The sequence below is a fragment of the Polypterus senegalus genome, chromosome 16, assembly GCF_016835505.1.
Source record: "Polypterus senegalus isolate Bchr_013 chromosome 16, ASM1683550v1, whole genome shotgun sequence".
NCBI classification, from domain to species: domain Eukaryota; kingdom Metazoa; phylum Chordata; class Cladistia; order Polypteriformes; family Polypteridae; genus Polypterus; species Polypterus senegalus.
The window spans coordinates 51,448,512-51,470,631 of NC_053169.1; the positions used below are offsets into that span (position 1 = coordinate 51,448,512).

At 37.2% G+C, this 22,120-nt stretch overlaps 1 protein-coding gene across 4 annotated transcripts in view; it reads left to right on the forward strand.

Annotated features, from left to right (window-relative positions):
* Positions 1–22,120, forward strand: part of LOC120516522 (interferon-induced, double-stranded RNA-activated protein kinase-like) — a 124,464-nt gene that overhangs the window by 46,244 nt on the left and 56,100 nt on the right. For all 4 annotated transcript variants that reach the window (XM_039738251.1, XM_039738254.1, XM_039738253.1 and 1 more), the window contains exons 9-10: positions 9,471–9,531; positions 20,847–20,974. In XM_039738251.1, coding sequence (XP_039594185.1) covers positions 9,471–9,531; positions 20,847–20,974 — 189 coding nt within the window. The remainder of the gene's footprint in view (positions 1–9,470; positions 9,532–20,846; positions 20,975–22,120) is intronic.

Below are 22,120 nucleotides of genomic sequence, written 5' to 3' on the forward strand. Positions count from 1 at the left end.
GATTTCCTGGTACATCCATTACACTGATGCACACATCACAGCTACAAAAATGTTAGAGTCGGAATAAAGCGCGCTCCTACGACTGATCATTTCGACTACCCGAAGCCTTGATAAAAGCATGGTTTTGTGCACACTGAAAAGCAAGCAAAATTAGATGCATTACAGAAAGCGGACTTTGTGGCTCTTACTGGGGATCATTGGACTTCCGTGACCGTTAGTAATTCTAAATACATCTAATTACAAAATGTTCAATGATCACACTGTTTTAGCCTAATGTACAAAATAATTTTGGCTAATGTTACTCAGAGTTTAAAGAGTAAGCTGGTCAAATTACCTTTTATGTTTCTGACTTATTTTTTTAAGAAGAAAAACTGCACTTTATGGTGAAATTTTGGTTATTATTATTTAAAGACAATACTATTCTGAAAATGTACTTAAACTTACTACTTTATTTTTAAGTCTGCCCAATTTTAACCAGGGATGATATTTTTGTTTCTGTTTTGAATTCAAATGCAGTTTAAAAGCTTTTTTTCAGAAATTAAAACAGCTTCAGTTTACAATATTCATGTCCATGTCTATTATTTGATTCTGTCGCCCACTAAAACCGTTTTAAATAAAAAAAAAAACATTTGCGATTTGGGGCAAATTTACGTGCGATTACATACGATTAATCAAGATTAATTCTTACACAGCCTCTAATTAATTGGATTAATTTTTTTAATCGAGTCCCACCCCTAATATATATATGTAGATATATATATGTAGATTTGTATATATATGTGTATATACAGTATATATGTAGATATGTATATGTTGTATATACAGTATGTATATATGTGTGTGTGTATATATACAGTATGTGTATATATATGTATATGTATATATATGTATGTGTATATATATATATATATATATATATATATATATTTATATGTATATATATGTTTATATATGTTTCTGTGTGTGTATTTTGTATATATATATATATATATATATATATATATTTTTTATATGCCAGCAACACTCATGACAATTACAAAACAATTACATTAACAATCATCTTACGTTATTTTTAAAATGTTTGCTATTCTTTTTCATAACTTCTTTAACACACTACTTCTCACAATGGCTTGGTATTCTGCTAGTATATATATATATACAGATCTACATATATATACATATCCACATATATACACACACATACATATATACATACATACTTACATACATACATACATACATACATACACATATTTATATATACATATATATATATCTATATACACATATATATATATATACTGTATTTAGCAAAATCCCCGCACTTCGCAGCGACGTTTGTATACCACGTTGTCAGTTCAGCACTCCGGATGTAATATGACCAAGCTGTGCACTGAGCTTACTTTTGAGAATGCAACGTATAGTTTTGTCCAGGAAAAGCAATGTTGCCTCAAATCAATGGCAACCTTTTGAAGTGTCTGTCCCTGAGACTTATTAATTGCCATCGCGAATCAGAGCCTTACTGGAAATTGGAGGCATTTGAATTGAAATGGGAGATCAGAGGGTATAACGGTGATATGAGGAAAACATTCAGAGTGTGGCGCTGTGCTGTTTTTTTGTGTAGCTGCCTTCACACTGCATTTCCGCTGCTTTATAAACAAAGGCCATATGAGGCCATCGTTTCTCCTTGCTTTGCGGTTCTGTACTGTTTTATTGTTCGTTTAATAAGATTGCTATAGTTATTGTGTAGCTCTTTGAGACTAACTGTACTGTTTAGGTACCCATCTCCTTTATTTAATCCGCGGCTTCCATGCTATTTTTTGTTCATTTATTACGATTATAGTTATTTATTGATTCCACTCTCTAGCTGACTGCCTGCTCATATAAGGCGCTCCGCTGGTTTTTTGTAAAGCAGCCTTTACACAGCTTCTCCACCGTTTTATAAACTAACAACATATAAGGCCATCCTTTTACTTTGCCTCGCCAAGAAAGCTGCCTTTTTATTTAATCCATGGGTTCTCCGCTGTCCCTCTTTAGCTGACTGCCTGTTCATATAAGGCGCTCAGCTGTTTTTTTTTGTGAAGCAGCCTTTACACAGCTTCTCCGCTGTTTTATAAACGAAAGACATATAAGGCCATCGTTTTCCCTTGCTTCGCCAAAGAAAGCTGCCTTTTTATTTAAATGTTTTATTGTTCGTTTATTACGATTGTTATAGTTCTCTTTATATAGCACGTTGTCAGTTCAGCAGTCCGGTTGTAATATGACGAAGCTGTGCGAGCTCACTCTTGAGACTGCAACGTATAGTTGTCCAGGAGAAAAGCAATCTTGCTTGAAATCAATGGCAAACTTTTTGTCGCGTGTGTCCCTAAGACTTATTACTTGTCATCGCACAGCAGAGCCTTACTGGAAATTGGAGGCATCTGAATTGAAATGGGAGATCAGAGGGTATAACGGGCATGCGAGGAATATATTGAGTGTGGAGAAACTCTAGAGACAACGTGTGTATTAACTTGTGGATTTTTCTGTGAGTATTTGGTGGCAGCGTGACGAACTTGCCTACGCAAGACCGCGTTAGCCGTGGAGCTCAGCTCGGAGCATATTCTTTTCCTACCTTGTCAATTGTGTAATGTGTTTTTTGAACAGGTTTGATGCATGGAAGTGACCAGTCGTACTGCGTTTAGGTAGTTCACGTGAGCTGCTCTCTTGTGTGATGTTGCGATGTCCACGGCTTCATTTAATGTTAGCTAAGACCCGGCACTTAAAAGTTTCTCGCTACAGCAATTTTAACTCCGTTACAAAGTGATCCAAAGTCTTGTTTATACCTCGTGTCTTCTCATTAAACTTGTATCTCGCTAATAAAGTATTCGACGAAGGCATGACAAACGGCAGCGGGAGCATGCCTATAAACGTAATTTAAACTTACGGTTTACACCGTGCTTTGTTTCCGCAGTAGCTGCACTTATGAATAAGCTTGTATGTGTTTTTGTTCAGCGCTCTTTGGGAGCTCGTCCTTCTTTTTTACATACTTCGTTCACAGTCAGTTGACGTCATTACGTGGGAGGCGTGATGATGTGAGACACAGCTCTGCCCTCCACGGCTATAGAGCTAAAGTCCATTACAGTATATGGAGAAAAATAGGTTCGAGTTATGACCATTATGCGTATAATTTCGAAATGAAACCTGCCCAACTTTTGTAAGTAAGCTGTAAGGAATGAGCCTGCCAAATTTCAGTCTTCTACCTTCACGGGAAGTTCGTGAATTAGTGATGAGTCAGTCAGTCAGTCAGTCAGTGAGGGCTTTGCCTTTTATTAGTGTACTAGCAAAATACCCGCTCTTCGCAGCGGCAAAGTACTGCCTTAAAAGTTTTATTAAGAAGAAATTTAAATCTTTTTAAACTGAGGGAAAATATACCAATAATTATTTGTTAAGGATCTCTTTGTATACCACATTGTGAGTTCGGTCCTCCGGTTGTAATATGACCAAGCTGTGCGCTGAGCTTACTCTTAAGCATGCAACGTAGAGTTGGCCATGTGAACAGTAATCTTGTTTCAAATCTCACAGCTTGGATTGCTGCTGCCATAATCGGTTTGAGTTTCATGGTTTGTTTCAATTACGACAGTATTTGTAGGACTTGTGTTGAAGAGACATTCTGCATCTGTCAAGCGCTGTAAGTATACAACCAGTTTCATTGATAACTTCACATCCAGCTTTTGAGAGTTTAAACATTCATAAACATCAAAGTGTCCACTACTGAAATTTTCAACTGTGAATCTAAGATGTTGAAGAGGCATTGGCGGTTGTCCAAAGGTGTAAAATATTTGGCCATTTCGGTACACTTGAAAGCGACAACCGAACAATTCAGTGGCAGCCATCAACTCACATGCAGATGCATAGGTGAAGGGCTTAAGCATTTCATTCTTATAGTGCTCCTGTGTAGTATAATTATCTCCTGTACCGTCATCAATCCACACCTTGAACCTGTCCCAGTCATTCAATACATAAGACACAAAGTTCCTCCGGATATCAAGAGAGAGCCTGATATGGCCGTGCAATATGTAACAAAGAGAATGGAAAAGTAGGTGCCATCTCCGTGCATGGAAACCACTCTGTGACAGTTCTTTGATCGATGGTGATTACCTCAATAGACATGTTAATGCAGGTACAGTTGGAATGATAAAGGAAATGGGTACCTGAACAATGTAAAGTAAGTCTAAAATACTTACACAATAACTATAATCGTAATAAATGAACAATAAAACAGAGGAGAAGCCGTGGATTAAATAAAAAGACTGTAGTTATCAGCAGGGAGACGTGAATCCCGTGGCGAAGCAAGGAAGGGAATGTAGAGACTGGAGCGACGGACGGCCTTATATAGGCAGGCAGCCAACAACGTGGGAGGCGTTTGGATGGTGGGCAGGCTATGGACGTATATATGTACGTAAGTAGGATTCAGTTAGCGTTGGGAACCCGCGTATCAAATTTCTTGAAGATGGGCCCATAAGTAACAAAGACTGTTGAAAAGTTCAATATGGAGGCCGAAAGTGGCATCATATCACCGAAATAAGTACAAAATTTCAGCCTTCTACCTACACGGGAAGTTGGAGAATTAGTGACGTTGGAAAGTTCAATATGGTGGCTAAAAGTGGCGCAATACCACCGAAATAAGTACGTACATTGGTTTTGGTTAGTGCAGGGAAGCCGCCTACCAAATTTCGTGAAGATGGGGCCATGAATAAGAAAGTTCAACATGGCGGACGTTATTGACCGTTACGCGTAGAATTTCAAAATGAAACCTGCTTAACTTTTGTAAGTAAGCTGTAAGGAATGAGCCTGCCAAATTTCAGCCTTCTACCTACACGGGAAGTTGGAAAATCAGTGACGTTGGAAAGTTCCATATGGCGGCCGACAGTGGCGTCATACCATCGAAATAAGTACGTACATTGGTTTTGGTTAGCGCAGGGAAGCCGCCTACCAAATTTCGTGAAGATGGGGCCATAAATAAGAAAGTTCAACATGGTGGACGTTGTCGACCATTATGACCTTTACGTGTAGAATTTCGAAATGAAACCTGCTTAACTTTTGTAAGTAAGCTGTAAGGAATAAGCCTGCCAAATTTCAGTCTTCTACCTACACGGGAAGTTAGAGAATTAGTGATGAGTCAGTGAGTCAGTGAGGGCTTTGCCTTTTATTAGTATATATATATATATATATATATATATATGTATATATATATATATGTGTATATATGTGTGTATATATATATATATATGTGTGTATATATATATATATATATATATATATATATATAATATATATCTATACTAATAAAAGGCAAAGCACTCACTCACTCACTCATCACTAATTCTCCAACTTCCCGTGTGGGTGGAAGGCTGAAATTTGGCAGGTTTATTCCTTACAGCTTCCTTACAAAAGTTGGGCAGGTTTTATATCGAAATTCTACGCGTAATGGTCATAACTGGAAGCTGTTTTTCTCAATTTACTGTAATGGAGATGAGCTTGAACGCCGTGGGGGCGGAGTTTCGTGTGACATCATCACGCCTCCCACGTAATCACGCAGTAATGCGTAGAAAATCAGGAAGACCTCCAAAAGCGCTGAAGAAAACATGCATTATATATTTGAGAAGGCAGCGAAACAATAAGAAGCGGCGAGTGACATATACAACTATATTGATGAGTTCTGCTACTGAAACAAAGCACGATGTAAACCTACACTTTAAATTAAGTTCATAGACAGCTGCGCTGGCGTTTGTAATTTAGTGCCTGCCCATATAAGGCCGTCCGTCAGCGGCAATCCAATAGCAAACTCCACTAAATATTCACGGGTTAAGGACTGTGCTTATGCAGAGGAAGATGAGATGGTCAGGGTGGTGTTTGGCACAAACTCAGCTTAAACTGCGAGAGAAAGTTTTAAGTGCCAGGACTAAGGTAACATTAAATACAGCCATGGACATAGCACGAGATGGCACCAGCACAACTGGGAACCTTCGATGCATGTACACCAAGCGGCTCACGTGAACTGACGCAGTGCACAGATAAAAAGCAACAGTTCCAAAGAGCTGAACAAAACCGAATTACACAATTGAAAAGGCAGCAAAAAATATGAAGCGTTTGATACATACAAGCATATTCATAAATGCTGCTACTGTGGAAACAAAGCACACGGTGGAAAAAGTCAATGTCCCGCTAAAGGAAGACAGTGTAAAAAAACCCGTGCATGCAGTGTGTCAGGTCTCAGATAAAGAAGAAGACAAGCTGTTTATTGATGCAGTAAGAAACTAATCGATGAATGAAACCTGTTATCTTTACAACGATTGACAAACACGGAATGTAACTTGAACACAACACATCCTACAAATACAAACCTGATTGAAAGAAATAATGATAATCAAATCCTTGATGACAGCAACACTCAGTAACACTCACAAAACAAATACTGTATATTGACAGTCATGTTACGTTATTTTTAAAATGTTCCCTTTTCTTTTCATAACTTCTACTTCTCCACTGCGATACGCGGGTATGTATTTAAATGTATATATATACCCCGATCTACAGTACATACTCGCATGGACAAGCCACACGCTGTGGCTCAATTGTAGAGTCTTCGCCTCTAATGCCGACATTCGAGGTTCGATTCCCGAGAGGGGATGCACTGAGTATGTACGCGCTACCGATTCATTTTACCTTCGATCTCCTTGGTTTGGGACGTATGAAAAATATTAGGTTAACGCAGAATCATGTTACGTTATTTTTAAAATGTTTCCCTTTATTAGCACAAGCACAGCTGAGAAGCTTCGATGCATGTCTCCATAACGCGTTAAAAATAACGCATTTAATCACACTTTCAATTCCAAGCAAACGGGAACTTTTGTCAATGCATGATTTCCTGGTACATCCATTACACTGATGCACACATCACAGCTACAAAAATGTTAGAGTCGGAATAAAGCGCGTTCCTACGACTGATCATTTCGACTTCCGTAAGCCTTGATAAAAGCATGGTTTTGTGCACACTGAAAAGCAAGCAAAATTAGATGCATTACAGAAAGCAGACTTTGTGGCTCTTACTGGGGATCATTGGACTTCCGTGACCGTTAGTAATTCTATTACATCTAATTACAAAATGTTCAATGATCACACTGTTTTAGCCTAATGTACAAAATAATTTTGGCTAAGGTTACTCAGAGTTTAAAGATTAAGTTGGTCAAATTACCTTTTATGTTTCTGACTTATTTTTTAAGAAGAAAAACTGCACTTTATGTTGAAATTTTGGTTATTATTATTTAAAGACAATACTATTCTGAAAATCTACTTAAAGTACCACTTTATTTTTAAGTCTGCCCAATTTTAACCAGGGATGATATTTTTGTTTCTGTTTTGAATTCAAATGCAGTTTAAAGGCTTTTTTTCAGAAATTAAAACAGCTTCAGTTTACAATATTCATGTACATGTCTATTATTTGATTCTGTTGCCTACTAAAACACTTTTAAATTAAAAAAAACATTTGCGATTTGGGGCAAATTTACGTGTGCGATTACATACGATTAATCAAGATTAATTCTTACACAGCCTCTAATTAATTGGATTAATTTTTTTAATCGAGTCCCACCCCTAATATATATATATGTGGATATATATATGTAGATTTGTATATACAAATGTGTATATACAGTATATATGTAGATATGTATATGTGTATATACAGTATGTATATATATGTATGTGTGTATATGTGTATATATATATATATATATGTGTATATATATATATATATATATATAAATAGATAGATATGACAACAGGATGAGCACTGCCAGAGCCCTACAAAATGACCTCCAGCAGGCCACTGGTGTGAATATCTCTTACCAAACAACCAGAAAGTCTTCATGAGGGTGACCCAAGGGTCCCATGTCCTCTAATGAGCCCTGAGCTCACTGCCCAGCAGCATGCAGCACGATTGGCATTCACCATAGAATACCAGAATTGGCAGATGCACCACTGGTGCCCTGTGCTTTTTACAGATGAGAGCAGGTTCACCCTGAGCACGTGACAGAAGTGAAAGGGTCTGGAGAAGCCATGGAGAACATTATGCTGCCTGTAACATCATTCAGCATGAGCAGTTTGGTGGTGGGTTAATGCTTGTCTGGGGAGGCATATCCATGGAGGGTCACACAGACCGCTACAGGCTTGACAAAGGCACCTTGGCTGCTATTAAGTATCAGGATGAAATCCTTGGACCCATTGTCAGATCCTATGCTGGTACAGTGGCTCCTGGTGCACGACAATTCCTGGCCTCATGTGGTGAGAGTATGCAGGCAGTTCCTGGAGGATGAAGGAATTGATACCATTGACTGGCCACCACACTTTCCTGACTTAAATCCAATAGAACACCTCTGGGACATTATGTTTTGGTCCATCCAATGCCACCAGGTTGCACCTCAGACTGTCCAGGAGCTCAGTGATGCCCTGGTCCAGATCTGGGAGGAGATCCCCACAACACCATCTGTCATCTCATTAGAAGCATGCGCCGATGTTGTCAGGCATGTATACAAGAACACAGGGGCCATACAAAGTGCTGCGTACAATTTTGAGTTGCTGCAATTAAATTTTGGCAAAATGGACTAGCCTGCCACATAATTTTTTCACTCTGATTTTTGGGGCATCTTTGAATTCAGGGCTCTGTAGGTTGATCATTTTCATTTCCATCAAATGATGTGGCATCCTTTCGCTCCTAACACATTACCCAGTCTATATCAGTATAGATATCCAGGAGGATTTCTTTTCCCCATTGAGATCTGATGTGTTTTCAAAGTGTTCCTTTAATTTTTTGAGCAGTTTATATATATATATATATATATATATATATATATATATATATATATATATATATATATATATATATATATATATATATATATACTGTATATATAGTATATATATAACTCTTGTTGCCACAATAAATGCCTTTATGGCCTTGGTCTTTTTTTCTGCTGGTTTGGCTTCAGTCTTTTCTGATGTTTCACTTGCTTTGAGCCAGAAGGTGCCACTGATATACAGGCTGTAACATTTGGAGAAAAACTCACCGAGACAAAATGTTGGGTTCCAAAGTAGTCTGTCTTGTCCAAATAGTCTTACATAGGTATGCAAAATTTGGTCCAGATCAGTCAAAGGGTAGGATTGTATAGGAAACATGCAGCATTACATTTTATTTATATACTGTATGGATTTGTAAATTTAATATAAGTAGATTTAATTAATTTTCATTGGTCATATTTTAATGTAAATTATAAAGACAATTTGAACAGTAGTATTCTAATGACTTGTACAGGGTCTTTTCCTAACTTGTGTAGTGCTTTCAGGATAGGTATAAGCACCTTGCAGCCCTGAATATGATTAATCTGGTTTTAAATGTTATGCTGGCTTTTTATTTTTTGACATACTTTTTGCAGCTCTTCTGAGATGGGAAGTATAGTAAACGGTGAAAGCAAATCATCCCTTGAAAAAAGTGAGGTAGGTATCAATTTAATTTTACTCCAGTGTCTTGGACTGGGATGGGCTGGTATACAGTTGTCCGGAATATTCCAGACCTGTTACATTATATTCTAAACAAAATCCACTGATCCAGTTCAGAGTTTAAAAGAGACTGGTGTGTGTAAACTGTTTTTGTAAAACTCGTTAGAGTATTGGGAGCGCTGAGCAGTTTGACCAGTGGATAGCTAGAGCTAAACCCATTCTTCCTGCATGTTATTTTTATCTGCTGAATATAGTGTATCATTTGATATTTAGAGGATGATAATGGTCTTGTGATGACTAGACTAGATGAGAACAAGTAATACTCTCATAAGCTTCCAGAATTTTACTGGATTGATTACAACCACAGGAAGAAAATAAGTAAAAAAAAAAAAAACAGGCGAAAGCTTATTTTCTATTTTTGTGGCTTTCAGTGTGGATAGCTTTCTTTATCATCTATCTATAGATATCTATCCATGTTTTAATTTTGCTTATTCCAAACTGGGCACATGACCTGAACTAGCCCTCAACAGGTCTGCAATTCATCAAAAAGCAGACTTTTTTCAAAACATGGCAGGATCTAATCAGTAATATTTTGAAATGATTTTATAAAGCACAGAGAATTTGTTGATTTAGGTATTTTTACAAGCCTTAAATTTTACAACGTTTGGCTTGCTCTCTCTCTCAAGGGTGGGGATCGATCTGTTCTTAGCATAATTCTTTTTTTTTTGTAAAAACTTGATTGCTATGTATAGATTGTAATAAAATTAATAAATAAAAAAAAAAAAAAAAAAGCAGTTATGTATTTATTTTTTTATGACCCAATCAGTTTTTCAGCCCTGAAGCTGTTTTGTTTTTTATTAAAATAAAGGTATTCACATGAAAAAGTTCAACATTTACAACAGGGCCTCACTGAAAATCTGTTTCTCATGCAGATTTTTTAGGGAAAAGTAAGAGCATTTAGGTTTTTGACCTATTTCTGTTTGGTAAAAACTGAAAGGTAAAAAAAAAAGGTCTAGACCTCTTTGTTGCTTATACCAAAAATGAGTATTAAACACAGAATTTAAATGACCTTATAGTGACCTACAGTAATGATACCTAACGTTAATTGTATATCTCTGCCCAATGTATTATAAACTTAGTTTCAACTAATACCTTCCTTATGTTTCACGTTACACTTACTCATTCTGGTTCACCATGTCACTTTATTATTGGTCTGCCTACTGTTTCTTACTTTATGTACACAAATAACAACTACAGACTATCAAGTGTCTTTTTGTGGTGTTGCAGAATTTAAAGCTGGCACTGTTTTAAAATCACTTTTAGTGAGAGGCACCATATTGCAAGTGGGACAGGTTGGGGGCTACCAACTCTCTGTCTGCTTATTGATCTTCAGAGTGCCAAGTTGACACCTCTTGTCGTTTTCCTTTATATTTTAAAATTAATGATTTTACTTTTTTTACAGTGCACAAATAGACTGATTAATCCTACCACTCCATGTTTTTTATAGGACAAAGTTTGGGCATCCAGAAAGAGGTTCTTAGCTGAAACATATGACAAAAAATGATTTGTGGTTATGGGTTATCTGTGCCTGAAGAGTTGCTTTTGCTTCCATGTATCTTCAGACTGAAAATAAAATCTACAGTAAATGTCACCTTTGCTATTTTCATTATACAATAAATTATTTCCTTTCAAAGTTCTTATTTATGTACAGTAGAGTCTCACTTATCCTACCTTCGCTTATCTGGCATTCCATATTATTCGACGTCCCACCGCAAAAAAACGCATCAATTGGCAACAAGAACTGCAAGTTGCGAGCGTGAGCGTAGTCTATTTTTTGTTGCTCCCGACTCTACCGCAGCTAATTACAGTGGAACCTCGGTTTGCGAGCATAATTCGTTCCGGAAATGTGTTCTTAGTCCAAAACACTTGTACAATATATCAATGCGAATTTCCCCATCTATACTAATAAAAGGCAAAGCCTTCACTGACTGACTGACTCACTCATCACTAATTCTCCAACTTCCCGTGTAGGTAGACGGCTGAAATTTGGCAGGCTTATTCCTTACAGCTTACTTACAAAAGTTAAGCAGGTTTCATTTTGAAATTCTACACGTAACGGTCATAACGGTCAACAAAGTCCGCCATGTTGAACTTTCTTATTTATGGCCCCATCTTCACGAAATTTGGTAGGCGGCTTCCCTGCGCTAATCGAAACCGATGTTCGTACTTATTTCAATCGTATGACGCCACTGTCAGCCGCCATATTGAATTTTCCAATGTCACTAATTCTCCAACTTCCCGTGTAGGTAGAAGGCTGACCCCATCTTCACGAAATTTGGTAGGCAGCTTCCCTGCGCTAACGGAAACCAATGTACGCACTTATTTCATTGGTATGACGCCACTGTCGGCCGCCATATTGAACTTTCCAACGTCACTAATTCTCCAACTTCCCGTGTAGGTAGAAGGCTGAAATTTGGCAGGCTCATTCCTTACAGCTTAGTTACAAAAGCTGAGCGTACTTATTTCGGTGTTATGATGCCACTGTCGGCTGCCATATTGAACTTTTCAACTGTCTTTGTTACTTATGGGCCCATCTTCAAGAAATTTGGTACATGGGTTCCCAACGCTAACTGAATCCTACTTACGTACATATATACGTCCATAGCCTGCAGCTCGGTCACCTTGTGAGGCGACATTGGGTCCCCCATCCCAACGCCTCCCACATTGTTGGCTGCCGGCCTATATAAGGCCATCCGTCGCTCCGGTCTCTACATTCCCTTCCTTGCTTCGCCACGGGATTCACATCTCCCTGCTGATAACTACAGCCTTTTTATTTAATCCACGGCTTCCCCACTGTTTTATTGTTCGTTTATTACGATTATAGTTACTGTGTAGGTATTTTAGACTTACTTTAAAATTCCTCAGGTACCCATTTCCTTTATTATTCCAACCGTACCCCCATTACCATGTCTATTGAGGTGATCACCATCGATCAAAGAACTGTCACTTACCGAGTGGTTTCCATGCCCGGAGATGGCACCTACCTTTTCCATTCTCTTTGTTACATATTGCACAGCCATATCAGCCTCACTCTTGATATCCGGGGGAACATTGTCTTATGTATTGAATGACTGGGACAGGATCAAGGTGTGGAATGATGACGGTACAGGAGATAATTATACTACACAGGAGCACTAGAAGAGTGAAATGCTTAAGCCCTTCACCTATGGTTCTGCATGTGAGTTGATGGCTGCCGCTGAATTGTTTGGTTGTCGCCTTCAAGTGTACCAAAATGGCCAAATATTTTACACCTTTGCACAACCGCCAACGCCTCTTATACATCTTAGATTCACAGGTGATGATTTCAGTAGTGGATACTTTGATGTTTATGAATGTTTAAACTCTCAAAAGCTGGATGTGAAGTTATCGATGAAACCAGTTATATGCTTACAACGCTTGACAGATGCCGAATGTCACTTCAACACAATTCCTGCAAATACTGTCGTAATTGAAACAAACCATGAAACTCAAACCGATTATGACAGCAGCAATCCAAGCTGTGAGATTTGAAACAAGATTACTTTTCACATGGCCAACTGTAAGTTGCATGCTCAAGAGTAAGCTCAGCGCACAGCTTGGTCATATTACAGCCGGCGGGCCGAACTGGCAATGTGGTAAACAAAGAGATCCTTAACAAATAGTTATTGGTATATTTTCCCTCAGTTTAAAAAGGTTTAATTTTCTTCTTAATAAAAATTTTAAGGCAGTACTTCGTCGCTGCGAAGCGTGGGTATTTTGCTAGTAAGAAATAATGGAAACTCAGATGATTTGTCCCACAACCCAAAACTATTCATATAAAAAGGGATTAATACAAAATTTAAAGTAAAAATACATAAAGCAAATTAACATGCACTTTATTTTTGAAAAGAATCATAGCTGGTGTGAGTGAATTTCTAAACTCTTGTGGGATTCCACCCAATGGGATTACACGCGGAAGAGCGTCCCAAAGCAATCGTAGTCTCCCAGCGCTGTAGCAGTTCGCCATAAAAGTGAATCCTAAAAGATCGCGGACATGCTATAAGCGCCTGCCGTCGATGGGTGATACAAGGAACATTATAAATACGCAGGGCACAGTATTACTTTCCCCCAACACTGCCTGACTGCTGTGTCTGTGTATAGGAAAGTGACAGATCCAGCTACAATAAATAACCGCGCTGTTGCTGTTTCAAGCTGAATAAAGCTGGTGTTGCTAAAGTACTGAGACTCAGCTTCGTGTTTTCGGGTACAAGACGGGGACTCACACGCAGTCACAATGCTGTAGTAAACAGTATACACTCATACGGATGTTGACTATATGAGTTGCAAAGTTAAGGCTCTAGAAACTGCAATTAATTACATTGAGCAACAAGAAGAAGCTATAGGAATCGACATAATGATGCTGCAAAGATGGCGAGACTTGGCAGCGAAGACGCGGCACTCGTCAGGAAAGCAGACTACGATCAAAAATGGCTTTAAATCATCACAGGACTGAACTGTTTAAATATACTACATACTGTAGATAGATAAATAGATAGATAGATACTTTATTAATCCCAAGGGGAAATTCACATAATCCAGCAGCAGTATACTGATACAAAAAACAATATTAAATTAAAGAGTAATAAAAAATGCATGTAAAAACAGACAATAACTTTGAATAATGTTAACATATACTCCCCTGGGTGGAATTGAAGAGTCACATTGTGTGGGAGAGCATCGATCTCCTCAGTCTGTTAGTGGAGCAAGACAGTGACAAATGTCTGTCACTGAAGCTACTCCTCTGCCTGGAGGTGACACTGTTAAGTGGATGCAGTGGATTCTCCATGAACCACTATTTATTTAACTTCAGACAATTCTGTAACTGTAAGTTCATTTTTTTCCAGTTAATTTATTCTGTTGTTTTCTTGTAAAACATGATTATTAGGTTCATAATGTGTAAAATTATAACATAGTTTGACGTTTAATAGGCTTTTTCTTAACACCTTCCATTATCCAACATTTTCGCTTATCTGACATTCTGTCAGCCCGTTTATGTTGGATAAGCTAGACTCTACTTTAATTTTAATGAATTACTGAGTTTTAACTGATATTAATAGCTATATGGGGAACTTATTTCAGTTACATTTTTCTTTTCATGGGGTAATGTTAATAGTGATTTTATGCTAGTGCTTTTTATTTTGTAGTAACAGTTGTTTCTCTTTTGCTAATTGTTGGGCACTGCTATATCGGGTATGCTGTACTTCAAAAATATCTAATGTTTAAGAAAAAAGAACTGCAGTTAGTCAGAGACCCTCCACCACTATCAGTGTCACTTTTACATCACTTTAATTGAAATCTGCTATGTGTGAAAGCCATTTGGCCACGACAAGCTTATTTAGGCTAAAGTGCTCTTAAAAAGCACATTTAATGTTGATCTCATCCATTTTGGGAAATGGATGTCTGAGGTGGAACTCCATTATCAGTGGTGTTATTTTATCTTTTTTTATTATCATCCAGAGGTATCTTGTGTTTGCTAAATCTGAGGGACTTGAATTAAAGTAAATGCAAGTATATACAAGCATGAGTACCAGAAAAAGGGCTCTAAAAGAAACAGAATAGACAGATAGAACTTTATCTAAGTCTAAACAGGCTTCAAGTTCAAGGAACAGCCTGCCAGAGACTGACCTGGAGCAGAAAGATGAAAGAGTAGATCTCCGGGGACTTGACACTGCAGCATCGGCTCCAGCCAAGAGTGAAAGTGGGAGCATAACTGTAAGTGAGTCAGGCCAGGAGAACTCATCAATTCCAGAAGGTGAGTTTGAACTGAGCGTGGTCTTACTATCCATTTGTCAAGTACCTCCAGCGAGTCAGCGGCACTGACTCCAACCAGGCTTGTTACTCTGCCTGCAGATTATGGAATAGACCGAAATGAACAGTCCGAACTGAAGGTACCACTCACCACAGTGATTACTGCAATAACGACTGCTCTCAGGGGGGACATAAAGGATATCAGGAAAGATATAAAGGACATAACCAAGACAAACGAGTAGCTGGTTCAGGATATTAAAGGCCAGGAGAAACATTTAAGTAATCGCTTTGAGGCAACCTTTAAAGGCATGCTAGAAAAAATTGAGGAAAAATTTCAAGAAAATGTGAGTAAGAATTAGAATAAATTTAGAGCACTTCGTGCTTATCCTGAAGATGTTAAGCAATCGTTCATGACTCTTATTGAAATAGATGAACAATTGGCTTCTACAGCTGACGGAAAAGCAATAGCTCCAAATTCTGAATGCAAGGTGGCTAGAGAAAGACTAGCTGCACAGGAAGATGGATACAGAAAGAATAATATCAAAATTGAAGGTCTCTCTGAAAACCGTGAAAGTCCAAATCCAGTGAAATTCATAGCTGAAGTATTCCCTAAAATTATTAGAGAGGACTTTAAATCAGACCCTGAGATGTCAGCAGCTTACTGCATACGTGGATTGAATGCCTCAAAACCTAGAAGCTTCATTGTACATTTTGACAAATTACAATTTAAGTAAAATTTGATGTCACTTCTCAGACTGAAATAAAAGATTATATTTGGAAAATTTTTCATAATTTCAGTTGATTCTACCAGTTAAGATTTTGCAGACTGTGCAGTAGCAATTGCCATACAAACTTGGGATATTTTTTGCATAAAACTAAACCTTTATAAATGAAAAGAGAAGTTGGAACAATTGTATAATAAAAAAGAAAACATAAATGTTTTAAAATTGAGTAGCTCCACCTCTTTATTAGTATTCTAATAGTACTTTTGAGTTAATTCATGAAGAGTTTGAAATGAATCTATTTTGGCAGAGCTAATACAAATCAGTAAAGTTAAAGTATAAGATGAGAGAAAAAAATTATACTTCCCAAGAATCTGGTTCCCATATTATTTAAAAAGAAACTGAAACTATATGAGGCTTTAACTTCCACCATATCGGTATTGGTGTTCCGGCTAATTTAGTTGAGCGCCTGGCTGTCATCTTGCATGACATTGTGTGATGACAGCCGTAGATCTGTAGGCACAGAAAGATCTAATGATCTGCAGAGATGGCAAGGGACGAGCGGGCGGGTGGGAAAATACTGCTAAAGCTAATAGCGGGTGTCGAGGTGGAGCAGAGTTCACAAGCAAAGAGTATAGGGAGGTGGGGTTTCGAGAGCGGGCTGTACATGGTATTAACGGGGGTGTATCAGCTTGTTGCAAGGAGTATGGAGAGGTGGGCGGGATGAGCTTGTACATGCTAATAGCAGGAGCGGAGCGTCAGTTCACAAGCAAAGAGGATGTGGAAGTGGGTGGGCAAGAGGAGATCTGATAAAATAAAATTAAAAAAAAAAGTCTAGTGAAACCAGCCTGTCAGATATCAGAAAAAAGGCGTCAGGAAGTGATATCTCTGTTCTCAGCATCAGCGCAGTCTGTGTAATGTGGTTGAGCGTACAGCAGCTCTCTTCTTGTAAAGTACATAGCAAACCAATATATACACATACAGTTCTTTAAGCATTAGGTGTGTTCTGTGTGCAAAAATCCTTGTAGCAATCACTGTGGTTCTTGTTTAAAGTGACCCCATCTGCTGTTCTTATATTTGTTCCTATTTGGACCTGCGTCCATATTGCAAAAAGTGTGCAGAAACCCTTGCAGCACACTGTGTCCTGAGCAACAGTTTTGTCACTGAATTTCTGAGGATTTTGTACGGAAGCGTATTAGGTGTATTAGGTATTAGGTGAAGAAAAAAAAATACGGACAAAGTGAAGAAAAAAAACTATATGTCGAGAATAAAGTTGAGATGTTGACTTTATTCTTGACATTTCCACTTTAATCTTGACGCTTATGAGGAGAATAAAGTCGACATGTTGCTACACAACTTATGACAACAACAACATTTATTTTTATAGCACATTTTCATACAAAAGTAGCTCAAAGTGCTTTACATAATGAAGAATGGAAAAATAAAAGACACAGTAAGAAAATAAAATAAGTCAACATTAATTAACATAGAATAAGAGTAAGGTCCAATGGCCAGAGTGGACAGAAAAAACAAAAAAACACTCCAGACGGCTGGAGAAAAAAAAAAAAAATCTGTAGGGATTCCAGATCATGAGACCGCCCAGTCCCCTCTGGGCATTCTGCCTAACATAAATGAAACAGTCCTCTCTGGATTTTGGATTCTCACGGAAGGACTTGATGATGATGGTCACGTAGACTTCTGGCTTTTAATCCATCCATCATTGTTTGACCATCATGATGCTTTGAGTAGGTGAAAGAAACCGGAAAGAGAAACAGAAGAGAGAGTAGGGGTCAGTACGGATTTTAGAGCCACCATGAATAGTTATTATGATGAACTGAACATACAGAGTATCAGGATTAAGTTAAAGTGAAGTTATAAAAAGGCCATGTTAAAGTAATATGTTTTCAGCAGTGTTTTAAAGTGCTCTACTGTATTAGCCTGGCGAATTCCTATTGGCAGGCTATTCCAGATTTTAGGTGCATAGCAGCAGAAGGCCGCCTCACCACTTCTTTTAAGTTTTGTTCTTGGAATTCTAAGGAGACACTCATTTGAGGATCTGAGGTTACGATTTGGAATATAAGGTGTCAGACATTCCGATATATAAGATGGGGCGAGATTATTTAAGGCTTTATAAACCATAAGCAGAATTTTAAAGTCAATCCTGAATGACACAGGTAACCAGTGTAGTGACATAAAACTGGAGAAATGTGCTCAGATTTTCTTTTCCTAGTTAGGATTCTAGCAGCTGCATTCTGCACTAGTTGCAAACGATTTATGTCTTTTTTGGGTAGTCCTGCGTTACAGTAATCTAGTTGAATGAAAACACATGTGTGAACTAATTTCTCAGCATCTTTCAGTGATATAAGAGGTCTAACTTTAGCTATGTTTCTTAAGTGAAAAAATGCTGTCCTAGTGATCTGATTAATATGCGATTTAAAATTCAGATTACAGTCAACAATTACCCCTAAGCTTTTTACCTCTGTCTTGACTTTTAATCCTAATGTATCCAGTTTATTTCTAATAGCCTCATTGTATCCATTATTGCCAATCACTAAGATTTCAGTTTTCTCTTTATTTAACTTGAGAAAGTTACTATTCATCCATTCTGAGATACAAGTCAGACATTGTGTTAGTGAATCAAGAGAATCGGGGTCATCAGGTGCTATTGATAAGTACAGCTGTGTGTCATCAGCATAGCTGTGGTAGCTCACGTTGTGCCCTGAGATAATCTGACCTAACGGAAGCATGTAGATTGAGAATAACAGTGGACCCAGGATAGAGCCTTGTGGAACACCATATTGGATATCATGTGTCTTTGAGTTGTAATTACCACAACTAACAAAGAATTTTCTCCCTGTCAGGTAGGATTCAAACCAATTTAAGACACTGCCAGAGAGGCCCACCCATTGACTAAGGTGATTTCTAAGAATATTATGATCAATGGTGTCAAATGCAGCACTCAGATCTAAGAGGATGAGAACAGATAAATGGCCTCTGTCTGCATTCACTCGCAAATCATTTACTACTTTAACGAGTGCAGTTTCTGTGCTGTGATTTGTTCTAAAACCTGACTGAAATTTATCAAGAATAGCATGTTTATTGAGGTGGTCATTTAACTGCATAATGACTGCCTTCTCCAGAACTTTACTTAAGAAAGGCAGGTTAGAGATGGGTCTAAAATTTTCAAGAGCCGAGGGTCAAGATTATGTTTCTTAAGTAGGGGTTTAACTACAGCAGTCTTAAGACTGGGAAGACTAATCTAATTTTCTAATGACGAATTTACTATGTCTAGAACATTATCAATTAGCTCCCCGATACTTCTTTGAAATAATTTGTTGGTATTGGATCAAGGACGCAGGTGGAGGGTTTTAATTGAGATATTATTTTTTGTAAATCAGGTAAATCTATCCTAGTGAAAGAGTTTAATTTGTTTATAACAGAATGCTGGGGTTTAGGAGGATCCTTAGTGTTGGGGAGATATACTATGTTATTTCTAATATCATTAATTTTTTAATTGAAAAATACAGCGATAGCCTCACAGGTTTTACTGGAAGTACTTAGGAGGCATTCCTTTGAGTTACCTGGGTTTAGCAGACGATCTATCGTAGAGAATAAGACTCTGGGATTACTAGCATTGTTATTTATAATCTTAGAGAAATACCAGCGCCTCTCAAGACGGACAGTGTTATTGTATTCTGTTATTTTAACTTTTAATATTTCATAGTGGATAGTTAGTTTAGTCTTCCTCCATTTACACTCAGCTCTACGGCATGTTCTCTTTAAATCCGACACTCTTTGGGTCTTCCATGGTATAACAATGCTAGAAGATTTTTTAACTTTTCAGGTGCAACGTGGGTTTGAGAAAATCTAGTAAATTAAACATTCATTTTAAGATGAAGTTTAGTTTACAATGTTCTATTTTAATGACAAACTACGAGAATAAAGTCAACATGTCGAATTTAATCTCGAGATAAACGGCGAGAATAAAATAGAAATGTTGAGAATAAAGTGGAAATGTTGACTTTATTCTCGACATAAGCGTCAAGATTAAATTGGAAATGTTGAGAATGCATACCTGCTGTAGTGCAAGTGTGAATTGAATATGCAACAGGCTCTCCCTTTCCCACTCAAAAGTCTTATTCATAGGTACTTTAAATTTTTTTCAAACGTTTTACCAACGCAAAAGGGTATGTGAATATTTACCAATTCAAAAGCAACATGCCATGCTGTAGTTTGTACTAATCTGCTCTGGGCATGAAGCGTGAGGTGAGTGTGACAATTTAAATGTAGAAGCATTAAAAAAAAACTGTTATATTTTAAATTTGGACATTTGTACAGGTTTAGTTGTTTATGGTAAATCGGTCTACTTTCACTAGTGTTCAATAAATTAATGCAGAAGGTAAATGTGAAAGGTAAAATACAAGGTTTAAAGGGTGGCTGGCAAACATATACAGACACATCAAGAGTGGTGTTCAAGCTGGGCATGTGGAATGAGTTACCATTAAGATGTAGAATAACTTTAGAAATACGTTGTATTACTGTAATATTAAATGCAAACAAATGTATAATTTTGTGTTGAAAAATAAAATGTTGATTTTATTTAATGTTTTGCATGTGTATTATTATTTAGTTAAAAATGTAAATAAATCTAATCATTATTAATAACTGAAGGGCATTTCATTGTTTTCTAATGTAAATTTTCATAGAAAAATATTACTCTAACATGTACTAGGTGAGTAATGTTAACTTCATGTTGGTATTCAGGTTTTCAGTCAAGATGATGACACCAGTTGTGATGCAAACCATATTGGGAAATTAAATGAATTGTGCCAAAAAAACAGCTGGATGCATGATTTTAAGTTGATTAAAAGTGGACCTCCACACGATCCAGAGTAAGTAAAATTGTAGGTCACTTTCCATGGCCTTTGTTGTTTTTCCTTGGTGAGGTTTAGAGTCTGGTTTTCTAGGGTAACACCATAAAAGTGAATATTTATTCATAGTGTTTGGTTCTGGCACTACAAGAAAGCAAGGTACAGCAGCACTGCTTTATTATTCTGTGCCTAACTGTTTGCCATCTACCCAGATACTGACTGCACACAAGTGTAGACAATACATTGAATGCTGGACAAACACATCAACTAATAACATCAAATGTTTTACTTAATGATTTATATAATTACTGATTTTGAGTCACTTTAATCATAATTATCTTGTAAATTAACTATTTAATGAGTATTGTCACTTAAAAATTTTAAAGGAATCAATAAAACATAAAGGAGACTTGTGTCTTCAGTAACACACTAAAGTGGCAAAACTCAGAAAGATCTGCAAACCCCTACTGTTCCCATGAGATCTCTACCCACAATTATAATTCAGTTCTCAGTATACTATTTTTTTCTCTTATCCATCTTTATAAAAAATAAAAATCTTAATAAAAGAATAAATGTCTGTGTGTCCATCCAGTTGCTTTGTCTATGTGAATTTCCCCTTGGGATTAATAAAGTGTCTGTCTCTCTGTCTGTTTATCTATCTATCTATCTATCTATCTATCTATCTATCTATCTATCTATCTATCTATCTATCTATCTATCTATCTATCTATCTATCTATCTATCTATCTATCTATCTATCTATCTATCTATCTATCTATCTATCTATCTATCTATCTATCTATCTATCTATCTATCTATCTATCTATCTATCCCAATAGATGGAGCATCACAAACATTAATGCTGCTTTTATGAATTTCATGGCAAATAGTATATAACAAAGACTTGTCCATTGTATGGTTCAATGGAAACGTTAATGCTGAGGTCTATGTCGAATATTTAGATTTCAACCCATGTTAGACGGGAAGCACAACTAGTGATATTAAAAGCATCATAATGGATTGTTAGGGATAACTAGGAAATATGCTGTGCTATTTTTCCCATTTTAGTAAGTGGTTACTTCAAATGTACTGTAGCAGCTAATAATGTCTTATTCTCCTCTCTCTCTCTGTGAAGCCAGTCTTCCTTTCCATTATATATTTTGTTAT